The 24,715-nt window shown below is 48.6% G+C and overlaps 1 protein-coding gene across 1 annotated transcript in view; it reads left to right on the top strand.

Moving 5' to 3' along the window:
• fgfr1a (fibroblast growth factor receptor 1a) overlaps positions 1-24,715 on the top strand; it is an 80,845-nt gene that overhangs the window by 16,538 nt on the left and 39,592 nt on the right. Inside the window, 3 exon segments of the mRNA XM_084322559.1 lie at positions 12,742-12,984; positions 20,847-20,936; positions 22,092-22,264. Of these exon segments, the coding sequence (XP_084178685.1) occupies positions 12,742-12,984; positions 20,847-20,936; positions 22,092-22,264 (506 nt within the window).

Here is a 24,715-nt window from a genome sequence, read left to right as displayed (position 1 = left end):
ACAGGTGGAACCACGTGTGACACAACACATTGTGGCCCACACCCACACACGCCTGCTACCCCACCAAAGGACGGGAAGCAGGAGAGGCCACAGACCTCAGAACCGCCTGGGAGACAGAACCCCCGGTCATGTCCATGAGGTAAAACCTTACGAAGGGACCCGGTGAGGACCATGAAGCCGCAGCACAGATGTCCTCCACCGAGGCCCCACCCAGGAGAGTGGCAGAGGCCGCCACCCCACGAGTGGAGTGCGCCCTGACGCCCCCAGGGGGAGCCAGCCCGGCCAACGTGTAGCAAAGGGCAATGCCCTCGCACAACCAATGGGACAGGCGCTGTTTCGACAGTGCCTTACCAGCACGAGAGCCACCGTAACAGACAAAGAGCTGATCGGTAGCCCTGAGGCCCTGAGTACGGCTGAGGTAAACCCCCAAAGCCCGGACCGGACATGACAGGTGAAGGCCCGCCTCCAACTCACTAGCGTGAGGAGGCGGATGAAACGCCTAAACCATAATATCCCTGGAGCGGAAAGCACTCCGGATATTTTTAGGCACGAAGGCTGGATTAGGCCGCAGAGTGGCACCGCTATCGGAACGAAAAGACAGGCACTCTGGCCGTACCGAGAGAGCACAAAGCACACCCACGCGTTTAGCGGAGGTGATGGCCAGCAAGAACGCAGTCTTGAACGACAGCCGTTCCAACAGCGCTTGCTCAAGAGGCTCAAACGAGGCCAAGGACAACTGACCGAGGACCAATTGAAGATCCCAGCTCGGAGCCAAAGAGCGTTTCACCGGCTTAAGGCGTCGAACACCAAGCAGGAAACGCTTCACAAGAGGGTGGCCTTACACCACTCTTGGAAAATACGCCACCTACCCGCGTAACCCGCGATAGTGGAGGGAGCATGCGCGTTCCGGATGGTACCAACCACAGAAGGATCCATCCTCTCCAGACTCACCCTCTCACCAGCCAACCCACCAGCAGCTGGCCCAGCACAGGGAACTAACAGTGCGCTTGAGAGAGGGCCCGCGATGACCAAGGAACAGGCCATGACGGGATACCAAGAGCTGGATCAGGACCGGGAACCACACAGCTGCTCCCCGGTCCGGTGCAATCAGGATCAAGGACCTGCGCTCCTCAACGTACCCGCCCCAACAACTGACCTAACAGATGTATGGGGGAAAGAATCCCAGGCGGCACGGCATCGGTCCCAGACCTGCCTGACTATGTCCGGACGTAATCCCCACCCGTCAGGGTGAGGACCGCCCCGCGACATTACACCTGTACCCACATTCACCCTGCCGGGGATGTGGAGAGCCCTCAGGCCGCGCAGATGGAGAACGCCCATAGCCAGCCGCCCGCCGCCCGGTGCAGACGGGGGGAGCGTACTCCTCCCTGTCTGTCGATATACAACACTGACGTCGTATTGTCCGTCCTGATCAACACCGTTTGAGGACCAGAAGGACCGCTTTCAATACCAACACATTGAACATAGCGCAGACCGGGCAGCATGGCTTGCCAGCTGCCCCCTACTGCGTTGGCCCGACGCGTCTCCAGCGAGGGAGGCATCGGTGAAAAACGTGACGTGTGACAGCCTACTGCCCATGGGGACCCCAGGCCCTCCCCAGGGGCGAGGTCCCCCAGTACTGACACGGGAACCTTAGCCGCTTCCACTTGCCTCTCACCGGGTCTATTTCCATACTGGAAAACCCACCTCCGTAACCCCCTCCTGGGGTGAAGAGGAGGCCAAGAGGGACCACGGAATGAGCAGATGCCATCATACTGAGCAGGCGTATCACGGACAGCGCCGTAACCGCCCTAGGACGGAACCTCCCGAGCGTGTTGACAACACGCTCTAAGAGGGATGCCCATAGCACTCCACCCGTTGACTGGGAAGAGGAGTACTCTACTTCCAGTCTACAGCAAACCCCAGGCTGGTAGAAACCTGCCTGGTACGAGACCTGCCGATCCACCTTGACCGCCAAGGACCAGAACGTCGTCAGGGCAGAATACACTTCGTAACCCCTGACGACGCAGAGGCCCCAGTGCGGCCTCCACGCACTTGGTGAAGATGCGGGGAGCCAGAGAAAAGCCGAACGGCAGCCTCTGGTACTCATACGCTAACCCTGCAAAGGAAGCGTAGGTAAGCCCTAGGATGGAAGATCGGGGATGCGAATACGCATCCTACAGGTCTATGGAGGAGAACCAGACCCCCACCTGACAGTGTTCAACAGGTAGGAGACGATCCAAAAAATGCTGAACCTTCCCATGGGACAGGTCCAGCATGGGTCTGACACCCCCCCTCCCGATTTCTCAGGCACTAGAGAACACCGGGAGGAAAACGCCACGACGATGGCTTGCTTCGTCCACAGAGATTGGATCTCGTTGACCAGAGCTGTCACTGCTGGTGACCCTGACAATAGGGTCTGTACCAAACCCGAAAACGGGTGGGGTTGTGTAACAAGTCCCCGCCTCAGCGTTCTCTCCATCCACCTCGACATATGGTACTGCTGTAGCCATATGTGATGACACTCCCAACGCACCCGCCGCTATGTGGCGCAGGTCTGCTAGGAACTGTAGATAGGCGGCCCGGTCCCACCCGCTGTGCGTAGCCAACCCTGGACCCGTGCGAGCAGAGCGTTACGTGTCGGGACATCTGACCCTGACACTACCCACGAGGCAATCGCACCCAAGGGGGGACCCTGACAGAAAGGGCCGGTTTGATACGGGGGAAGCTGACATCAGTCTAGGTGACAAAAGCACCCCCACTGAACACCCCTCCAGAACATGCTGAGGAGTTGTTCTGCAGCCGGACATGCAAGGTGTGAGGCCCCCCATGAGTTCCTACACACCGTAGCCCTGCAGTGATATTACTACCACCCAAATCACGCGCGCCTGCGAGACCACTGCCAATCTTTCAGGAGTGGGAGGCACCAACATGATACCTGGCCTGGCGAAGGCGAGGTCGGGGAAGCCCGCACTGTGTGCCTCAAAAAGGTTTCGAGCCCCCCTGCTGACAACACTTATAGTTGACAGATGTAACACCAGGCTCAACCAAACACAGCTTATGGTGTGGGAGCCGCTTGACAGCACAACATTCTCACGGACAGACCCAGGCTCAGCCATCAACTGGGTGTCAGCCCCTGTCCCCATGAGAAGCAAAAAGTGGGGCCGCACGCGCTTCAACGAAGGCACGCGGCCCGCAGCCAAAGGAAACAATCAGAGCCCCTTTTCCGCTGGTGTTGGGGGAGGGAGTGATCGGAGAGCGGGCTGCTCGCGGCAGGACGGCGACGGCTTGTATATTCCAAGCCGAGCTCATCCAACATGGCCGATCCCTCGGCCGCCAAGGCTGTCGGCCTTGTGGACACCTGTCGATTCAACGCCCAGGATACCTCTGGCGGGGGAAAACATGGCCGCCTGTCGAGGGCCTCGTCATCGCCGCTGACGAGGCCGTGCTCTCTCTTCTTCTGGCTGTGCGGTGTGAGGCGGTGTGGGGCCTAGGACAAATACCGCCCGCGCTCCAGCGGAAGACCAAGATCCTCTGCGGAGAGGGGAGCCCTGAGCGGTTATAGCTTGCGGCTAGGTCAAAGCTAATAACGTCAACAACCTCGCGCGATGTGTCGACGTCGGCTGGCCCTCAAGGCCCCGCCACCAGACACAATTTTTTGATAGAAAAAACAGCAATTCGAACACAGTTACTAATCGCTGCCAATTCCATACCGTGGCGGTACAGGCTTTAGCAGCCCACCAGCCACTCGCCGGGCCGACCCACCTCATGGCGTCAGCCGGGCGGGGCACTGTTTCAACATGTCAAAAGCAAAGGACTGATGCTAACACGGAGCACCAGTGGTGGTTGCAACCAGCAACCTCCACTGTGGTGTGCACCATGAAGGGGTTAATGAATAAATGAACTAACACCACGAATATACTGTAGAATGGGCAAGCCCATGCACACAACGTTAAGGGGATGCGGACCAGAGAGAACCAGTCCCGCATTCATTCATAATATTCACAACAGCACACCAGCCCTAGACCTCAGCCCATTTACCCATGAAAGGTAAACAAAGCCCCCCCCGCAATACTCCCCCAGTAGACACCGATTGACCGTCAGCATGAATGGTTGAGAGGAGGGAAGACTGTAGTATAGACAGACATTCCCGTAGCAGGGAGACGGAACAGAAACAGTAGCCCAATATAGCATAGCGTTAGCCGCGCGCTCCAGGATAACGGGGAAAACAACGTTTACCCAGATATCCTGCCGCTTGTGCCAATACACAACTCTGTTGTCTCTCGGGACAACTCGAGCACATCACAAACGCCAGCATTGTCATGCCTAGTGACATCCCACAGCGGGGAACAGTAGAACAGTGACCCAGCATTTATAGCATTTAGTATTAGCAGCGCGCTCCAGGACAGCCTGGGAAACGTCCACCTCAGAGGGACGTTTACCCAAACATCCTGCCCCTGGCGCAGATATACAACTCACAACAAGCAGCATTTACTAACACCAGCGATAATGCCTAGTGGCGCAAGTCCTACGTTGTGCGAGGTAGCTCGATAGCTACACCTCACACGCTGTCTCTCTGTCTGCTGTCAACAAGACAAGGAGACTACAGAACTCGACGCTGAGATGCATCGAAATGCATCCCGCTGCAGAGTCGCAGAACTTTATATTTTATTTTTACACACATCCGCGACCCACTCAAAATGGCCCCGCGGCCCACTTTTGGGTCACAACCCACCAGTTGCTTTAAATCATTCTGGAGCGGATGAAACCACATGTGAACAACAGTTGGGAAGATGGATAGATAGACAATTTATTCATCGGGTCAAACAGTACAGTTGACAAACGTTAAAATAGACAGACATAAAATGTCTCGGCCTAGGGCTGGGCGATATAACGATAACGATAAATATCGCGATATATTTTAATAATCAATATCGAATATCGAAATAAAATAAAAATAAAAAAATCGTTTTTTTTTTTTTTTTTTTTTTTTTTTTTACCTGCAACAGGGCAGTTTTAAAACCAGAGACAGTGGACAGACTTGTCTTTCTTGCCTGCAACTTAAAGTAATGGCTTTGCTTGTCCGAATTCAGATTTATTTTTCTCTTGTCCATTTATTTTGTTTGCTTTCTAATTTAAAATACATTTTGAAACTGTCTGTACACAGTAGGCTATGTGTGCTAGCAGAACTAGACTCCAGTCACGAGTCACAGTGCACATGTGCGGTGGTTTGTCCACCAAAAAAGTGCCAAAAGATCGAAAATAAACTAGCAGAGCCAGAACTGTTCAACTCCTCTGGAGCCACAGCCAGCAGAGAAGCCGGTTTACTTTAGCTTTTAAACCAGCTGCAGCCTGAGAACTGGAGTGTGAGGGGATGTAACACTAAAGATGGCGGCAATGACAAAGAATTGCTGCAAAATAAACATACATCTGTTTAAAAAAAAAAAAAAAATGTTTTTTTTTTTTTGTTTTTTTTATACTTATAACAATTCGATAATTATCGATATCGAGAAATAAAATAAAATTATCATATCGTTATCGCGATATGATTTTTTTTCATATCGCCCAGCCCTATCTCAGCCTTCTACAAAAACCCGACCCCCTAGAGAGGCCGAGGCAGAAAAGTGCGGGGCCACACTCACAGGCAGACGGGTTCAAGCCCGGTCTAACCCGAGAGTCGACTCCGCTACCAACACACCGGGGAACCAACCACCCCCCTATGTTTAGTTTAACAGGAGGCGGTTGTTCCCTTAACCCCCCCAAGAAAAAAACTCTGAAACACAACTGCGCGTATACACCGGCTATACAGGCAGTACAAGCGTTTCAGTTTTGAAGAAGGGGTTAACCCAGGCCAACAGGTCGACGAGAACGAGTCCGGACCTGGGCCCGGCGGACCGGGACGTACACAGGGATGCCAAAGGGGTACAACAGAACCACCCCGACAGCCCCCTCCCAGCCCCGCCAAGCAGGGGAAGAGAGGGGCGAAAAAGAATGGAGAAGGACCAGGCTCCTTAGCACAGCGCAAGGTACAACACAATATGGACCAAGCAACAGCGAAGGATAACTCGTAGTTACGTAACCACGAACACACCTCCATAGCCATCCCGGCATTTCCCCCCCGAAAAAGCACAGTCCTTCAGGGTACCAGAACAGCAGATCTGCGCCCCGGCGGACAACGGGTTAAATTATAATTATATGTTGGGGGGGTAAACAGGGGAGTCACTAGCGGCGCCTGCCGCGTGCAGAACGGTGTTTTCCCCCACGGGGAACCGGGACGGTTCTGGGGAGCCTGGTCACGTCGATCCCTACCGTTACCTCCGGGCGTGGGGCGGCTGGCTGCAGCGGACGAGGCACTCTCTCCACTCCTGGCCTTCTTCGCCGAAGGACCAGTAGCGGCGGCGGTGGTGGCGGAGGCAACGGTTGCGGTCCTCTGCCAGCGTTGCTTTTTCCGGACTTTACCGGTGGCATCGGCCGACTGTCCACTGGCGGGGGAACCAGGGCCGGAACCAGGCCATCTCACGGGAGATGGAGGCTCAACGGCCCCTCGGAGAGGCAAACTCACCATATCTGACTGCCACGACCGCGGAGCCAGAGATGACGCACGGAGGACGCGGCAATGGAGAAGCACTGGTGAAGGGTGACGTTGTGAGCGTCCAAACCCTCCGAAGGTGCAAACATTATGTCTTAGCTTTTCTCGTAAATTGGCGAGAGAGAGAAAAATAAGATACAATGTCCACGTAGCTCCTTTCCAACAACTATTTCGGCACTAAACTCAAGTGGTGTATACAGACACTTGTCGGTGGTGAAAATAGGGAAGGAGCTGTTAGTATGGCCACGTCCCCACTTATGTAGAGGAGCGGATGTGGGTGTGGCCAGGCGGATGGGTGTGTAGATGTGGAGACATTTTATTCAGAATTAGATTTAAAGGGATAGGGTACCACTACGAGCAGAGCGTAAACTATACCATAATATAACAGTTCAGATGAGATTAAACTACATGTGAACTACATTTCAGATGAGATTAAACCACATGTGAACTACAGTTCAGATGAGATCAAACTACATGTGAACTACATTTCAGATGAGATTAAACTACATGTGAACTACAGTTCAAATGAGATTAAACTACATGTGAACTACATTTCAAATGATATTAAACTACTATGTGAACAGTTCAGATGAGATTAAACCCCATGTGAACAACAGTTCAGTTGAGATTAAACCCCATGTGAACAACAGTTCAGTTGAGATTAAACCACATGTGAACAACAGTTCAGTTGAGATTAAACCACATGTGAACAACAGTTCAATTGAGATTAAACCACATGTGAACAACAGTTCAGATGAGATTAAACCCCATGTGAACAACAGTTCAGTTGAGATTAAACCCCATGTGAACAACAGTTCAGTTGAGATTAAACCACATGTGAACAACAGTTCAGTTGAGATTAAACCACATGTGAACAACAGTTCAGTTGAGATTAAACTACATGTGAACAACAGTTCAATTGAGATTAAACCACATGTGAACAACAGTTCAGATGAGATTAAACCACACGGGAACAACCGTTCAGATGAGATTAAACCACATGTGAGCAACAGTTCAGATGAGATTAAACCACATGTGAACAACAGTTCAAATGAGATTAAACCACATGTGAACTGCAGTTCCGAGGCCGGGGTCTTGCTGTTTGTTCAGTAACGCGACACACTAAATGTAGGCAACTCATTTAAACGACAGATATAACTTCAGCTAATTGGCCACTGCTGCCTGAACCTTGTAGACCCTACGACGTGCTAATCCCTGGTGATGGGGGCTGCTTTCAGAAGGGACACTTAACCGCGGTGGAATAGTTTTGGGGTTTGCTAATAGGTCTTGTGCTCTCCTTCCCGAGCGTCCTATTGTCTGGTGCCTACTCCGGTGCCTACTGACTGGTGTGGTGAAACCAGAGGGGGAAGCGGGTCACAGTGGGTTCTGTTCTGTGTGTATACCACCATCCCAGTGCTTCAAACGGTCTCGACCGTGTTGCGCTCAACCATCACTCCAGCGAGAGCAGGAAATCCCAGCAGTCATTCACTCGGCATATTGCTTCCTATCTTGGAAGCCGGAGAAGGGTTCCATAGACTGGCGCCAACTTGCTCAGATTTTTTTCTTTTTTTTCTTTTTTTTGGGTTAGTCATAGGGCTGTCTTAAATGCTTCGAAGCTTCGAACGTTCGATTCGATGGCACAAGCTTCGAACATTAAAAAAAAAATCGAAGTTTAAAAAAAAAAAAAAAAAAAAAAAATAATTTCTTTTTTCAAAATTTTTTTTTTTCAATTTTTTTTTTTTACTTCGATTGTGTGTGTGTGTGTGTGTGTGTGTGTGTGTGTGTGTGTGTGTGTGTGTGTGTGTGTGTGTGTGTGTGTGTGTGTGTGTGTGTGTGTGTGTGTGTGTGTGTGTGCGCTACCCATCCCAGTTAGGACAGCCGAATCCCGTCCAATCTTTCGCCGTCGACTAAAGACTCACTTCTTCAACCATTATCTGAAATGATAAAAAAAAAAAAAAAAATCTAACCGTGACTAACCTTACTGTCATGCACTTGTCCTAATAAACTAACCTACACTGTAACACGCAACACTTTGATGAACATTGTTACTCAGCTGATAGAGTTGTACCCTTCTTGCTGTCTTGTCGTACAGAACTTGTAAGTCGCTTTGGATAAAAGCGTCAGCTAAATGACTAAATGTAAGTGTGTGTGTGTGTGTGTGTAGGTGTGTGTGTGTGTGTGTGTGCGCGCACCTTGTAGAATTCCACACATAAGAAAGAAAGATACTGGGATGAATAAACAAAATAGGAAATAAAATGTAGAAATGCATGCAATACATAAATAAATATGAATCTCCATATATGAAATATAACATTTAGATAAGGTGCTACTGAGATGTTTTGGTGAGTTCTTTGTTTTTTTGTGGAAGTTGCCCTTCTTAAAAATGCATGAACATTCACTGATAATTGGTCTGTAGTGGAGTCTACAAGGTCTACATTGCCGGACCATGTAGAATTCGGACCTTGTAGACTGACATAATTCTGTGCATAGTTTAGTCTACACAGGCCATATTTCAAATAATCAAAATCTTACTTCATTCATCTTAAACATTCTTGATTTGGGGGATTGGTAGTTCCCATGAAATCTGAAGTTGTTCAAACGACAACAGCGATCCACCTTGAATTAAATCACACAGCCGAGTGAAACCTTGTTGGATGCGTCAGTCACGAAAGGGGCTACTTAATTAATTAATCCAACCCACTTTATTTATAGAGCACATTTAAAAACAACAACGTTTACGAAAGTGCTGTACAAGTCCCACAACATAAGATAAAAAAAAATAAAATAAAAATTAAAAAAAAAAAATTAAAAAAAAATATTTTTTTTAATTTTTTTTTAATTTTTTTTCGAAGCTTCGAATTAAAATCGAAGCTCGGCCCCGAAGCTTCGATTGCCAAAAAAAGCTTCGAAGGTCAGCCCTAGTTAGTCAGTCCTGAACTAACACACTCACTTTTTTCCCTTCTGGTTCAAGACCTCGTGTTGCATGCTTTCCTCTTCCCTTTCATGATTTTAGTATAATCAGTATGATTCAAATGGATGTCAATCAATTTTTCCAAATGGTTGGAAGAACACATGAAAAGCAAGACCATTCCAGCTGGGTTGCTTTCTGAAAATACGCTCCCTTAATCTGTTCTAATCCAATCATAGAGCCAGGAGGATTAATTCAGCTGCAACGTCCTAATCCCGAAATGGAAGATTGTTGGAAAACTACGACGAACCGAGGAGAGACTGTGTGAACTTAGCTGCACTTTGTATTTTCGCTGCAATTCAGGCGTTCAGCCAGACCGAGTTCTGCTTTCTATACTTCTTAAAAAAAACTAGAAGGCTTTTTTCCAAAATCAACAAAATGGCAATTCCTATTGAGTCATCTGACATATGGTGGTGTATTGTGACTTTGTGAACTAGCTGTGAACCCAGTTGTTTTATCAAGGTGAAAATGTCCTGAACGCTCCGCTCTGCTGGCTCCCTCTCTCTTATTGACTCGTGTTGACTTGTGCCATAATGTGTTTCGCCCGGGTTTTAAGTAGGTTGTCACAGAAACACAAAGGATCCCGACGGCGCTGCACAATAAAACGACGAGCATATTTTTATGGGCCTCCTTTGTGAGATGTCTGCCGCTAGATTAATAGCCGGAATGTTGACACAACCTTATCGGTGGCATCGACGTTTAGAGGGTGAGGAACACAAACATGCTGAATGGCCCCCCACACGGAGAGAGAGAGGGAGGGGGGAGAGGGGGAGGGAGGGAGAGAGAGAGGGGGGGGGGAGAGAGAGAGAGGGGGGGATAGAGGGGGAAAGAGAGGGAGGGAGAGTGAGAGGGGGAAAGAGAGGGAGGGAGAGGGGAGGGAGGCGGGAGGGAGAGTGAGAGTGGGGAGAGGGAGGGAGTGAGTGAGAGGGAGTGAGAGAGGGAGAGAGAGACTGATTTACATGGCAGCCCGCGTGTCTAGATTGTGGAGCTCCAGCCCATCACTAAATGCCTCTTCCACTTTCCTTGCCCCCCTTTGGGTTTGTTTTTGAGGAGAAAGTTGATCCTACCCCCTGGCCCCTTTTCCTGCTGGGATTAAGAGCCTGTCAGATTTATGTGATCCAGGAAATACCTTTACTAGGCCCAACTGGGGTCACCATAGCAACTGGCACTAGAACCTGCCACTGCAGGCCCTCTCTTGCTCCCTCTCCTCTCTCGCATGCTCCCGCTCCCCCCTGTATTGTTTGGAGTCCTTTGTTGTGACCATGGGAGGGATTTAGTGTGATCAGGCTGGCTAATGTCGTCCTGAGGGGGGGCTGTATGGCTTCACTTCCTGTTATGAGAAGGAGCGTTTACGTTGCAAACACACACACGTACACACACACACGCACATCCAAATGCACACACACACACACACGCATCCAAATGCACACACACACACATGCTCACACATGCACAGCACACATGCACACACGGCGCTCCGCAAGCTGTGCAGTTTTTGCTGTGTGGGTTTGAAATGTTCTGATGTTGAGGTTTAGGCTGGTTAAGCATTTGACTGTGTGTCTGTGTCTGTCTGTCTGTGTGTATATCTGTGTGCGTGTTTTTTAACCAATGTGGGGAAATCTGCATTTGTGAGGGGGGAAAAGTTAGATTAGGTAAAATACAAAAAAAACAGAATCAGAATAATTTTGACCAGCGCGCTGACACAAGGAATTAGCCTGGAGAGATATGGCCTTGCTGAGTGAAGTGTCCGAGGCAGCAGCAGCAGCGTGTGTTCTTCCCCCTACCGGCCCGGCTTTTTCCGGCTGTGTGTGCAAGCTCACGGCAAATGTGATCGGGGGGAAAAAAGGGAGAATCTCCGGCAAGTTTTGCCCCGAGACGATCCCTTGCCTTTTTTGTAAACCGGACAAACAACACCATTGTGATGGACGACATGTCAGCGTAATTGGGTTACCCCCCTCTCCCCCCCTTCCCCACAGGCGGTGCGGTCAGTGGTAACGGGGGGGGGGGGGGGGGCTCAGGTGTCTCAGTCTATGACGACACCCCCCCCTTCTCCGTCCCCTTAATTGAATTTTGCCATCCTCTCCCCAAGTAGCTCCTTGCCGCCCCCCCCCCCCCCCCCCCGACGATTAGGCCTTGACTAATTTGGGATGCGATTTAATTTGAGGGAGAGAGAGGTGAGGCAGGCTTTGGGGCTGAGAGAGAGAGAGAGAGCGGGACTCTGTGCCACGCAGGAAGCAAACGAGGACTCTGATTCAATAAGCCGGGCCGTGACTGTGCATGGCGGCGGTGCTTTCTAGAGACGACGAGAGGGGAAGAGCTTTTCCCAGTGTCTCTCTTTGACCCCTTTTTATGACTTAAAAACCCACGGCGATGCTTTTTCATCTTATTTGATTACACCGCAGCCGCTGTCACCTTTCAGTATGAAGCCTGAGCGTTACAAACACTGTCATTACCCTGTCGCTTTGTGCTCTTCAGTGGCTGTCGCGGAATAAAAACAAAGAGAACTGTGGTTGTGGTGGGAAGCAACAAACACTTAAAGGGGAATGGCGGCCATTTCTTTTTTGTAAATGTATATTGTTTAGGGGGTGATACAAAACAGCTATTACGTGTTAGAAAGAAAAAAAGGCCACACTGACTGTACTCATGCCTGTCGTGCATTCATGGAGAACGTGCTTCAAACCCCTTTGGGGAGAGCGCCATCAGAGTAATCTCACCAGGAAGCTCAAGGAGGGAATGAATGGAGCGCAAAATTACAGTGATATTATAACTGGATGAAAGCTGCGATAGGCAGAGCACCATTTTCTGGAAGATAAAAAGCTTCTAAGGAAGCATGTCTTAAATTTCTGAGTTTGTTCGTTTTCCAGTGTCTGGTTTACCACCAAAAGGAAGTTGGGGCATCAGTGCTGGCAGGGCACGGTTGTGGCTTGATGCATACAGTTACTCTCAATGTGCATTTCCTGACTAAGTATTGGGACAAATATCACCATTGCTACTTTCAGTGCTACAGCACTGATAAGCATGACTTCTTTATTAAATTAGCAGGAGCTGGTTGACTGCGACGGACTCGTTAGTAGTTTACAATAGGATTATGCGTACCGTTAAGGTGTCAAGTGTTAATAGATCTGTCTCATCATGTGTAACAACAACAACTCTTCCTCACCATGCCTTGCCGTTTCCCCTCCAGTCCCTGTGGAGACCCAGGCGGAGCTGTTCACCCTTTACCCTGGGGACCGGCTGGATCTGGGCTGCACTCCCAAGGAGTCTCTCCAGGCCGTCAACTGGACCAAGGACCAGGTGGTGATGTTTGACGGGGAGCACACGCTCATCCGCAGCGGCCAGCTGGAGATCGAGAGCGTGGAGCCGGCAGACTCGGGCCTCTACACCTGCACTACCTTCGGAAACCACACAGTGTACTTCAACGTCACAGGTAAGGGGTGCGGCTACGCCCATCTGTCGCGTCTGTCCGTTTTATGCACGTTTTGTAATCCTGTGGGGTTTTGTGCTATGGGAATCTGGGTGATCCCTCAGAGAATAAAAGCAGATGGCTTTATAATGAGTCCTTTTAGTCTTTACAGTTCTATTTAAAGGAGAATTCCGTTTTATTTTATTTTCTGGTGATGGTCCTTTGACCTGAGAGTAATCTATGGCTCAAATGAATTGGGAATGATTTTAAGTCGAAATTCAGCTGCCAACCTGTCACTGATAAGTGAGAGTCATCTGGGGAAATGTACATTTTGGAGAAAATATTTTTTAAATTTGGAATAAAACGGTGGCATTTTTTTTTATGTGGACGATTTTGCAAGTGGAAAATTGTGCTTACCAATGTACCTATTGTACAATGTGTCTGTTTGCATTGAGGTCCATCGTTTGGTTTTAATGTTTAAAAAAGACCAAACTGATGTAATGTTACATTTAGCAGGTCAATATGGCCATCTGTTGTTGCCTATTGGGCTTTTCCATGTTATGATTATTTGCAGCATATTTCCTTTATGTACTACCTTTGTTTTTCCGGACAATAAATAAATTTTATTTAATAAACATACATTTGCAATTTTCAATTGCAAATCTCTTTTAAGACACACCATTATGTGGCCCAATGCACGGATACCTAAGGCCCAGGTGGGATTGATTTCCACTTGGAAGCAGACAACGTGAGATACAGACAGACGGAATATCCACTCACCGTCGTGAGGAGAGCTGGCCTCTGTATCGCTGGGTCTTCTCTCTATGTAAAGAGCAGTGATCCTACAGGGATGCCAGCTGTGGGCTGTGGAAGGGTACCGTGTGGTGTATTGCACGATAAGCTCTGCTAACACACGCTGTTACGAGGTGTAGCTCACTACCAAAGCTGACCCAGTCGGCGGGGAGTAGTGCGGCGTCCTTGAGATGTACGGTGAAACGTAATTTCGGTGGAAGCGCGGCTACAGAACAGCGACCGTTACTTCCTGTACTCAGTAGGGCGCGTGGCACATGGTTACTTCCTGTACTCGGGCCTCAGTAGGGCGCGTGGCACATGGTTACTTCCTGTACTCAGAACTCAGTAGGGCGCATGGCACATGGTCACTTCCTGTACTCTGGCCTCAGTAGGGCGCATGGCACATGGTTACTTCCTGTACTCAGAACTCAGTAGGGCGCGTGGCACATGGTTACTTCCTGTACTCGGAACTCAGTAGGGCGTGTGGCACATGGTTACTTCCTGTGACTCTGGCCTCAGTAGGGCGCATGGCACATGGTTACTTCCTGTACTCAGTAGGGCGCGTGGCACATGGTTACTTCCTGTACTCAGAACTCAGTAGGGCGCATGGCACATGGTCACTTCCTGTACTCTGGCCTCAGTAGGGCGCATGGCACATGGTTACTTCCTGTACTCGGAACTCAGTAGGGCGTGTGGCACATGGTTACTTCCTGTGACTCTGGCCTCAGTAGGGCGCATGGCACATGGTTACTTCCTGTACTCAGTAGGGCGCATGGCACATGGTTACTTCCTGTACTCAGTAGGGCGCATGGCACATGGTTACTTCCTGTACTCAGTAGGGCGCATGGCACATGGTTACTTCCTGTACTCAGAACTCAGTAGGGCACATGGCACATGGTTACTTCCTGTACTCAGAACTCAGTAGGGCGCATGGCACATGGTTACTTCCTGTACTCTGGCCTCAGTAGGGCGTGTGGCACATGGTTACTTCCTGTACTCAGAACTCAGTAGGGCGTGTGGCACATGGTTACTTCCTGTACTCAGAACTCAGTAGGGCGTGTGGCACATGGTTACTTCCTGTACTCGGGCTTCAGTAGGGCGCGTGGCACATGGTTACTTCCTGTACTCGGGCCTCAGTAGGGCGTGTGGCACATGGTTACTTCCTGTACTCAGAACTCAGTAGGGCGTGTGGCACATGGTTACTTCCTGTACTCGGAACTCAGTAGGGCGTGTGGCACATGGTTACTTCCTGTACTCAGAACTCAGTAGGGCGTGTGGCACATGGTTGCTAGCGTGCTTGGATATCTTTTTGTCCGTGGGACGAAGACTGTAAAAAAATGTGGATGTAAGGATGTTTAATAACCATTTTCATCATAAAAATTCAGTGCCCATGAAATACAAAAAAAGCCCCCGAAAATCAATTAAGGGGGGCAAAAAAAGCCCTTGGATTTTATTTTTTTTTTTCTAACCCTGGCGCACAGTGCAATACAGCACAAAGTGCAATACTCCAATTCAGCCATTGGGTGGGCGGCACGCGGCCCTGAGAGCGCCGCTCTGCGGCTCTGCAGCTTTATACTATTGAGCTGAGCTAGGGAGCAGTTAACATCTACACGCTGCCGGGAGGAGCCGGAATCGAACCGGGAACCAGACGACCGCTCTACCTGTTGAGATGCGACTTGAGTCACCCCACTTCACCGACCGACCAAGAGAATAAAGCACATAACGTTTCACCGTCTCCCCCTTTGAGTGTCGATTGCCTTCCAGTGTGTTGCGGTTACACGTAGTTTTATCCCTCGAGTGGGGGTTGACCCCCCCCCCCCATTCGGTGTGGCATAAGCTAACACACCCATGGGTAGTCTGCGCACCTGCAGTAGGTGCGCTAGTCAGTCAGGACAGCGACCATTTCTACTCGGGGTGCTCCACAGGGCCTGTTGTGGTGAAGCATGCCCGACGACGTGTGCCCACAGGTGGTGTAGTATGCCGGCCTGGGATTAACCCCCCCCCCCCCCTGCAGGTTCTTCTCTCCTGGGTCTCCCTTGCTCACTCCCTGTCAACCTCATAGAATAGAATACTTGACTTCTGTATCTGATACGCTTTAGGGAATATAACTGCAAGCAGCCATCTGTGGGGTGCCGGCATAGTGAGAGTCTAAGCCTGATGTGAGTGGGGTGCAGTGGGGTGCAGGCATAGTGAGAGTCTAAGCCTGATGTGAGTGGGGTGCAGTGGGGTGCAGGCATAGTGAGAGTCTAAGCCTGATGTGAGTGGGGTGCAGTGGGGTGCAGGCATAGTGAGAGTCTAAGCCTGATGTGAGTGGGGTGCAGTGGGGTGCCGGCATAGTGAGAGTCTAAGCCTGATGTGAGTGGGGTGCAGTGGGGTGCCGGCATAGTGAGAGTCTAAGCCTGATGTGAGTGGGGTGCAGGCATAGTGAGAGTCTAAGCCTGATGTGAGTGGGGTGCAGTGGGGTGCAGGCATAGTGAGAGTCTAAGCCTGATGTGAGACTTTGTAGAACATCCCGAAAAAAACACAGAGCATCGTTATGGGTGCGACCCTGCGTTGCCGTGCCAACCGCATCAGCTATGAGTGACACGCGGCGTAGACTTATCTCTGGGGATGCGATGTCTCCCCTAAATCACGTCGGTACTACAGAGTACCGATTCACGTGAGATCCGCCGGTGCCACATTTCGTACTCTATAAAAAAATAAAACGTTTTTGTCCGACAGCGTCAATGTTTCGTTTACCGCGAAACGAAACCGATGAAATGTGCCACACGTTCACGCCAACGTTCAGACGCACAATATACGCTTACCTAGGATTTGACTTGATTTGACTGATTCAGCAACAAAGCAGTCGGGCCAATGGCAAGCCGAAAACGGTCGCAAGTGTGGTTACACTTTACAAAGCTAGATGCAGACAACGCTCGCTGCAATATTATATATTATAATAAATGATTTGAAGTTTGGATTCTGAAGTAGGTGGATTACATTTTTAGAGTCTAAAAGTACCGAAAAAAGGTACCGTTGGGTACCGGTATCGATTCACAGCTATACCGGTTCAAATGTGAAAGGTACCCAACCCTAGCGTGTTGCACCCACTGGCGTGGCTGACGCATCCACCTAGTGGCCTGCTGAGTGTTGTAAGAGGGCTTCAGACTTGGTTGCGACAAGCTTCCGTCGGAAGGAAGAGGCAGCGAGGGGGCGGTCATGGCTTAAAACTTTAAACAGATAACGTCTGTGGGGGTATTCTCAGCTGCGGCTGTGGCAGCAAAACCAGCCTTCTGAGGTCGCCATGTCGAGCCTCCAGACGGGATTGGCCCGGCGGTGTCGCTAGGCAAAAGGGTCCATTTAGTTTGTTTTTCTGTGGTAGCCTACCAACTCACAAGGGGCTTTGGTTGCCGTACATACTCGGGTATGCTGACGTCTCATTGGAATGCCTGGAGTGCTTTGAGGAGCTACGTCTGTCCCGGCTCCTTCCGGTGTGTCTTACAGTGTGTTCCCCCTGTACATATGGAATGTGTGACTGGGTGGAGAGATATTATTCTCGTGGAATTTGATCAAAATCACAATATGGCCTGGTGCAATATCTGAATCACAGGAGGCTCTATGTACAGTATGTTAAAAGCAAAATGTGTGTCAAAATATATACGGTATGTAACTATTAGTGCTGTCAATCGATTAAAATATTTAATCGTTGTTAATCGCATGATTGTCCATAGTTAACTCGTGATAAATCGCAAATTAATCGCATTTTTTTATTTTTTTATCTACCTTACACAGATCTTTTTCAAGTTCCAAGTTTTAAAGGGGAACTATCTTATAAATGGCCTTTTTGAGTGTTTAGCATTGTTTCCTAGCTATGTGAACTTATATTAATATGATCTATGTCTCAAAATTCTCATATTGGCGCATTCTTCCAATTCTCCTCTCACAATATTCACCCTCACTGAACTGAGTCATTTGAAAATGTGCCTATATGTGATGTCATATAGTCACTGCTGCATGTTAATGTTCAGGCGAAGACGACGCTCCGCAGTGGTTTAGGAGCCCAGGCTCAAAACAGCTCGAGATCTTGAGGTAGAAAAATGCTGTTTTTGAGGACTTGATTAGAAATACAAAACAATGAATAAAAAATATATATATATTACAGAGGTGTTCCATAGACTCACAGGAATTGTGTAAAAGTGCCCAAATAGTGAAAGAAATAGTAAAATAGTTCCCCTTTAATACTCTTATCAACATGAGAGTCAACAAATGCTTTATGCAGCCATTTAACACAAAAGGATGACCCTCATGCATTGCAAATTTGCATCAAATTCAAAACAGAGTGATGCACAAAATAACTTAAAAGAAAATAATAATTTAAAACAATGAATAAAGTGTGCATGAAATAATAGGGGAAAGAAAACGTTAGGAACTTGTTACATTCACGCACACAAGGGCTGAGTAATCACACACACACCCCCTCTCTCTCACACACTCTCCCAGCTCTCTTTCTCTCTTGCCCCTTCCTCATCTCTCTCACCCCCCCCTCTCTCTCTCTCTCTCTATATCTCACACACACACACGCATGCATGCACGCTAGGGATGGGTACCTTTCACATTTGAACCGATACCGGTACCGGTACCTGTGAATCGATACCGGTACCCAACGGTACCTTTTTTCGGTACTTTAGTCTCAAGAAATTTAATTTACCTACCTCAGTCGAAAAAAAAAAATCCAAACTTCAAATAACTACAATTTCGACAGTTTTCGGCTTGTCATTGCTCCGACTGCTTTGTTGTTGAATCAAGTCAAATCCTAGGTAAGCATATATTGTGCGTGTGAACGTTGACATGAAAAGAAAAAAGTAAAAAAAAGAAAATTTATACAAAATGTTTTTTTTATTTTTTTTTTGGTTTCTCACTTGATTCGATACTCGGTAGTACCGACGTGTTTCGGTTCGGTACCTCAAAAGTACCGAATTCGGTACCCATCCCTAGTGCACACACACACACACACACACACACACACACACACACACACACACACACACACACTTCAGAAACAAACATAATATCAAAGAGAGCATCAATAATACACCTGAGTGAAGTCTAGTTAAAAAAAAAAAAAAAAATCTTAAAAGTTAATCGTGAGTTTAAAAATAATAGTGGCGTTAATGGAATCGGCGATAACGCGTTAATATCGCGTTAACTTTGACAGCCTTAGTAACTACTGTATATCTCATGGTGTTATTGGCTCTCAAACTCCGCCGTCGGGTGCATTCCACGGTGGGGAAATTGGAAGTAGGAAGGCAATACATGGAAACAACATAAGATTTGGACCTGCAACTTTTTTTTAAAGGTGCTATGCATTATAAATGTCATTTTTCAGTCTCTAGCATTGTATTATAGTAATAGGAGTTCGTATCAATGTGTTTTTGGGCCTAAATACTATATTGGCGAATTCCTCAGCTACAGCCCATCCCCTCTTTGCCTCTAGTAAATCAGGTCATGTTGATTTGACGACCTGGTGCACGTCACAGGGCGCTGTTTATAGCGCACGGTGATGTGATTGGCTCTGTGGTTTTAGTAATGCCCGCCTCCATTCTTGCTACCTGCAGGGTGGAAGGCTTGTCCAGAAGATCACTAATCAGCTGAAGCCTGATGCGGTTCCCTCGGTCTTCGACAGACAGACCGGCGTTAGCTCTCGGGACTCGGGAGCGATCGCTAGCTACTTAGCACCAGCCGGGGCCGGCGTTAGCAACCGGGAGCGTCGTTGAGCATTCAGCCTGCTGGCTACCTAGATCCACTTCAACCAGCGTCGCGGAGCATTCAGCCTGCTGGCTACACAGCTTGTCGGTGTGCTAATAGCCTCTGCAAGCTAACGGTAGCTGGCTCCAGGCTATTAGCACATCGACAAGCTGCTGGAGCTCCCGACGCTCGGCTGGTTGAAGTGGATCTAGGTAGCCAGCAGGCTGAATGCTCCGCGACGCTCCCGGTTGCTATCATGTGCAGGTCCTCTTCTCAGACCTGTGTGGCAAAGCACTGCACACGCATCATGCAAGCTACACATCGCTGCATGTTGATCAATGGTGGCCCACTCGGTGCATCACAGTGGGCTACTATTGTGCTAACAACAACCGCGGTGTCCGGCTTGTCGGCCGGCATGAGTGCTCGATTTGGGGTGGTTCTCTCCTCCTTGTGTGCCCCCGTTCTCGCGGGTGTCCTGCCGGGGAGCTTGTGGACGCGACAACAGCGGCGGCCGTAGCGTTAGTTAGCTCATAGCTATTGTGTACCACTAGCGTTACGGCGGGCTCGAGCACCCTACGGCTGCCGCCGTTGTCGCGTCCATGGGCTCCCCGGCAGGGTACCCGTGGGGACGGGGGTGTACAGAGAGGAGAGAACCATTTTGTGTCAAGCGTGCATGCCGGCCAGCGAGCCGGACGTCGGGATATGTTGTTAGCACAATAACTACCAAGCTAAGCTATGTTAGCTTCTAACGGTGTATACACAATATGTACAACGACACAATGATTTACATTATTACAAATATGGTAACGTGGTTGTGGCTTTTACAAATAGTGGTAACATATATATAGATAGACAGTACTGCTACATCTCTATATTTATGACATACCATATTTGTATGTAACCTGAAACCTAATCTCTGACGGGGAGATGGGCGGAGCTATTTGGTGGGTGGCTGTCACTCAAAGCATTCTGCTAGTATGGTTGGAGCCAAGCCAATAATAGCCTGCTTTCATGAGGCTGAAAAATGCTGGTTTTGAGTACAAGATTAGAAATATAAAACAATGATTATTTTTGGAATAAAAATTACAGATGTGTTACATAGACTCACAGGAAGTGTGTAAAGTTGCCCAAATAGTGCTAGGAATAGCAGTGCATAACCCCTTTAAATGATAAATTAATGAATCCAAATCTTTTTGTGGAGGGGGGGCAATACTTTTATTCCACACCTTTCTAAAAGCTCTGTGGGTGTATTCTTTTTTCTTTTCTTTTCTTAAAAGAAATTATTACTCTACATAAAAATGGTCTATAGCTCCTTTTTAAGATACTATTGCCACCACCAACTAACGTTGTTTCCTCCTCTTCACCAGTTGATACCCTGGCATCGGCTGAGGATGAGGATGAGGAGGATGAGTCTTCATCAGAGGAGGCGAAGCTGCTCGGGAGCCAGAAACTGCTGCGTAAGTCGTCTTCACGTCCTTCCGTGACTCGTCTTCACGTCCTTCCGTGACTCGTTCGCTCAGCTGATCGTCCCCCAGAAGGCCCAGAGTCATCTCTCTCACGCTCGGTCAAATGACCCGCCGGCCTCATGATTCACCTGTAGGCCTGCGGTGCACCGTTTTGGCGGCATGTGAATCGCCCCCGTCATTTAGAGGCCTTTCACTAACATGCCGGTTACTCTGGCATCAGGAATGTTGCTGTGGCGACCAACCCTGGTTAACCTTGGACGTCTGGTGATTTATGTAGGGAGTCTATGGGGCAATGGAGTCACTGGGGCATGGTCTGCCGGCACGTGAGGAGACCCGGGGGCCGCCATGCGTGGCGGGGCAAGCCGACCGTGACCTCGTGACCTTGTGTCCGCGCTCTTACAGTCTTATCTAAAGCCCATTACGGTTTAAAATACCATTGCATGACTTTAGCCCTTAGAGCGTATTTGTTCTCTGGGCTTTGGGAAAGTCTTGTTCATTGATTGGACTGTCCTAGACCATAGGAATAAGACATTCCTTTATTGATCGCCTTGGGGATATTCAGGCGTCATAGCAGCATGGAGGAGGGGAGGTACAGGTATGGGCAGGTAATGGTAGAAAGACACAAATACAGGCAATACAATTTGAATTGAATTATATTGAAAAATGATTCTCAAATCTGGCACGATTCCCTTTTCTAACGTAATAATCACACCATTGCTGTGTGACGACCAAAATCTCGCCAGCTGTTGAATCTGGCGGCACCAATATATTTCTGTCTTGTCCCTATGATTTAGGAGTTACACGTCTATTACAAATATAATAAACTTAGATGCAAATCCAAAAATCACTGGCTTGTGTCTAGTGTGTACTGCCTGGAAAACACAACCCTGTTGTTTTTCTTTTGCTCTCCTGTTCCTTCAACGTCTCTCCCCCTATCTCTCTCTCTCTCTCCTCCCCTCTCTCTCTCTCTCCTCCCGTCTCCTCTCTCTCTCCCCTCTCTCCTCTCTCTCCCCTCTCTCCTCTCCTCTCTCTCTCCCCCCCCTCTCTCTCTCCTCTCCTCTCTCTCTCCCCCCTCTCTCTCTCTCCCCTCTCTCTCCTCTCCTCTCTCTCCCCCCCCCCCTCTCTCTCTCCTCTCTCTCTCTCCAGCGACGGCGCCACAGTGGGCTCAGCCGGAGAAGATGGAGAAGAAGCTCCACGCCGTCCCGGCCAGCAAGACGGTGAAGTTCCGGTGCCAGGCCAGCGGCAGCCCCACCCCCTCCCTCAAGTGGTTCAAGAACGGCAAGGAGTTCAAGAGAGACCAGCGCATCGGAGGCTTCAAGGTAATGAAACACCTCTCGCCTCGTCCAATCTGACGCACGCTCGGGGGGGGGGGGGGGGGGGGGGGGGGTGCGCGCAGATGTGTCGGTGATCTCATCACTACCGTTCGATCACCTGCCTAATGATATCACCGCCATCCAGGTTTTTCCCTCATGGTGTTACTGGCCTATCTCAAGACTCAACGTGGGGAAATGGGAAGTAGGAAGGCGATACTTGCGCGCAACATGTAAACGCCAGTAATTTTGGACCCGCAACGTTTATTTAAATGATACATCATTTATAATTTAGGACCTGCTCAGAGGTCATTAATCGGCATGCATGCGATGCATGTATGCGATTCGTCTCTGCGATTAAGCCATCCCGTCGTCCTTCCCCCCCAAGGGCAGCCGGGAGCAGACAGGCGCAACGTGAGCCGCGCCACGGGACCAATCCAAGTGCTCCTGTCCGTCTTCGTCAAGGACGCCACAGCGTTAGCGATCTTGTTGTTGTGCATGTTTTTACATTGGGTTTATCTTATTGGGAGGGGAAACCCTTGCGAGCACGGGGAGAACATGCAAACTCCACACAGAAAGGCCTGGGAGATACCCCACCTGGGTACCTGGCATCATGGAAACCTGGTCCCCAAGCGGGAATCGAACCCTGGACCTTCTTGCTGTGAGGCGACAGTGTTTAACCACTACACCACCTTAATGAACCACATTAATGAATCAATTGTTTTTTTGGGGGAGGGGGGAGTGGGGAGCAATACTTTTATTACGCACATCTCTGGATGTATTCTTAATTTTTTTTAAATGATTACTAGCACCTTTAAGATATTATTGCCACCATTAACTCCCCTCTCCACTCGTCCAATCTGACACACCGCTCGGGGGGGGGGGGGGGGGGGGGGGGTCCAGTCGAGTGCAGATGTGTCTGTGATCATCACTACCGTTGGATCACCTGCCCCCCCACACACACCCCGCCCCCCACCCCTCGAGTGAGGAAGGCTTATCGTGAGTGGGAAGCAGGGGAAGGTTTCACACCTGACCTGGGGAACAATGTGAGGTGAAACCCTACGCTACAAAGAGATGGCTGTGCCACAATAACAAAACCTCCAGGTGGGCAATCCTAGCCATCCGTTAGGGGGGGGGGGGGGGTTCTGTTGGCTGTCCTCATTCTGTGCATCATTCCAGCTTCTTTTCACTGATGGAATTTCTATAGCAACGATAGTGGACTCCTCTATCGATATACATTATGTGACGGATTACTTTGTTTACGTTTTTTCGCGGCTCCACTTGTATCGGTGTCGCACTCCTATCCGATGGTTGACTATGAGTGTGGAGAAGCAGAGCGAAGTCTCCCCCTCGGCCTCGTGTTCTGAGCCGAGGAGCTCGTGTCTTGCAGGAAGTGAGACTGGATAAATAAAGTGTGGACCAGGGTTAGTTTACCTTCCCTTTTCCCTCATCCTGAAAATAGCATCTGTATTCCATGCGGTTGAGCGTAACCAATTGGCTCTTTTCACCTAATCAAAACAGAGCTTTGTTGTCATTGATCCTTTTGATTTGTTTTTGGTTGGTTTATCGTAGCCAACAATAAATTCTTCAATTATGAAGTAAGCTTATCTCATCCCCTTCTCTTTTTGAAGGTTTAACCCTCTCAAACTAATTTGCTCCAGTAAACCAATATACCCCTCTTTCAGGACCATTATTATTATTATTATTATTATTATTATTATTATTATTATTATTATTATTATTATTATTATTATTATTATTATTATTATTATTATCCCGCATTTCCCAAGGGGATCAATCAAGGAATATATTATCTTATTATTATTATTATTATTGTCCCTGTTTTAATGTTTTCTGTTAGTGTAGCGTGACAACGTCAGAATTATTCCATACAGTGGAGCTACTATGCGGGAGAGATGTCGTAGATCTGGCTTAGAGACTAAACTGGGGAAAAAACATCATCTTCAGACAATAAACGTATTACTTAATTTCTCTCTAATGTCACAATTATGGTTGCCCCTAAATGACAAGACGGCAATGACAGAAAAAACATTGAGAAATGTGACTGAATATTTAGTGTGATAACTACATGCTACAGGTGAATAGCTCTACGCTAACCTTTTTCACTAGGGGCACAGGTGCTCCTAAATGAAAAAATTTAGGAGCACACAAAGAAATTTAGGAGCACCCAAAAATATTTAGGAGCACAGTGAAAATATTTCAAGTAACAGAGTTTATTATTATTTTTTTAAATAAATATATTTGTACTGTGCGTGCATGTGCAAACGGGAACGGGACACACATCAAGTCAAGTCAAGTCAAGTCAAGAGTTTTAATTGTCACGGCATACAGGTATACAATGAAATGCGGCTGGTCTTGCCCGCGACGATGTGCAATACAGTGGTACAACATATAATAGAATCCAATAAAAAATACAGTGGTACAACATATTAATAGAAT

Source organism: Notolepis coatsorum, assembly GCF_963971535.1.
Source record: "Notolepis coatsorum genome assembly, chromosome: 10".
NCBI lineage: Eukaryota > Metazoa > Chordata > Actinopteri > Aulopiformes > Paralepididae > Notolepis > Notolepis coatsorum.
Note: the sequence above shows the minus strand (reverse complement) of the source record. Positions and strands in the feature narration are given on the sequence as shown.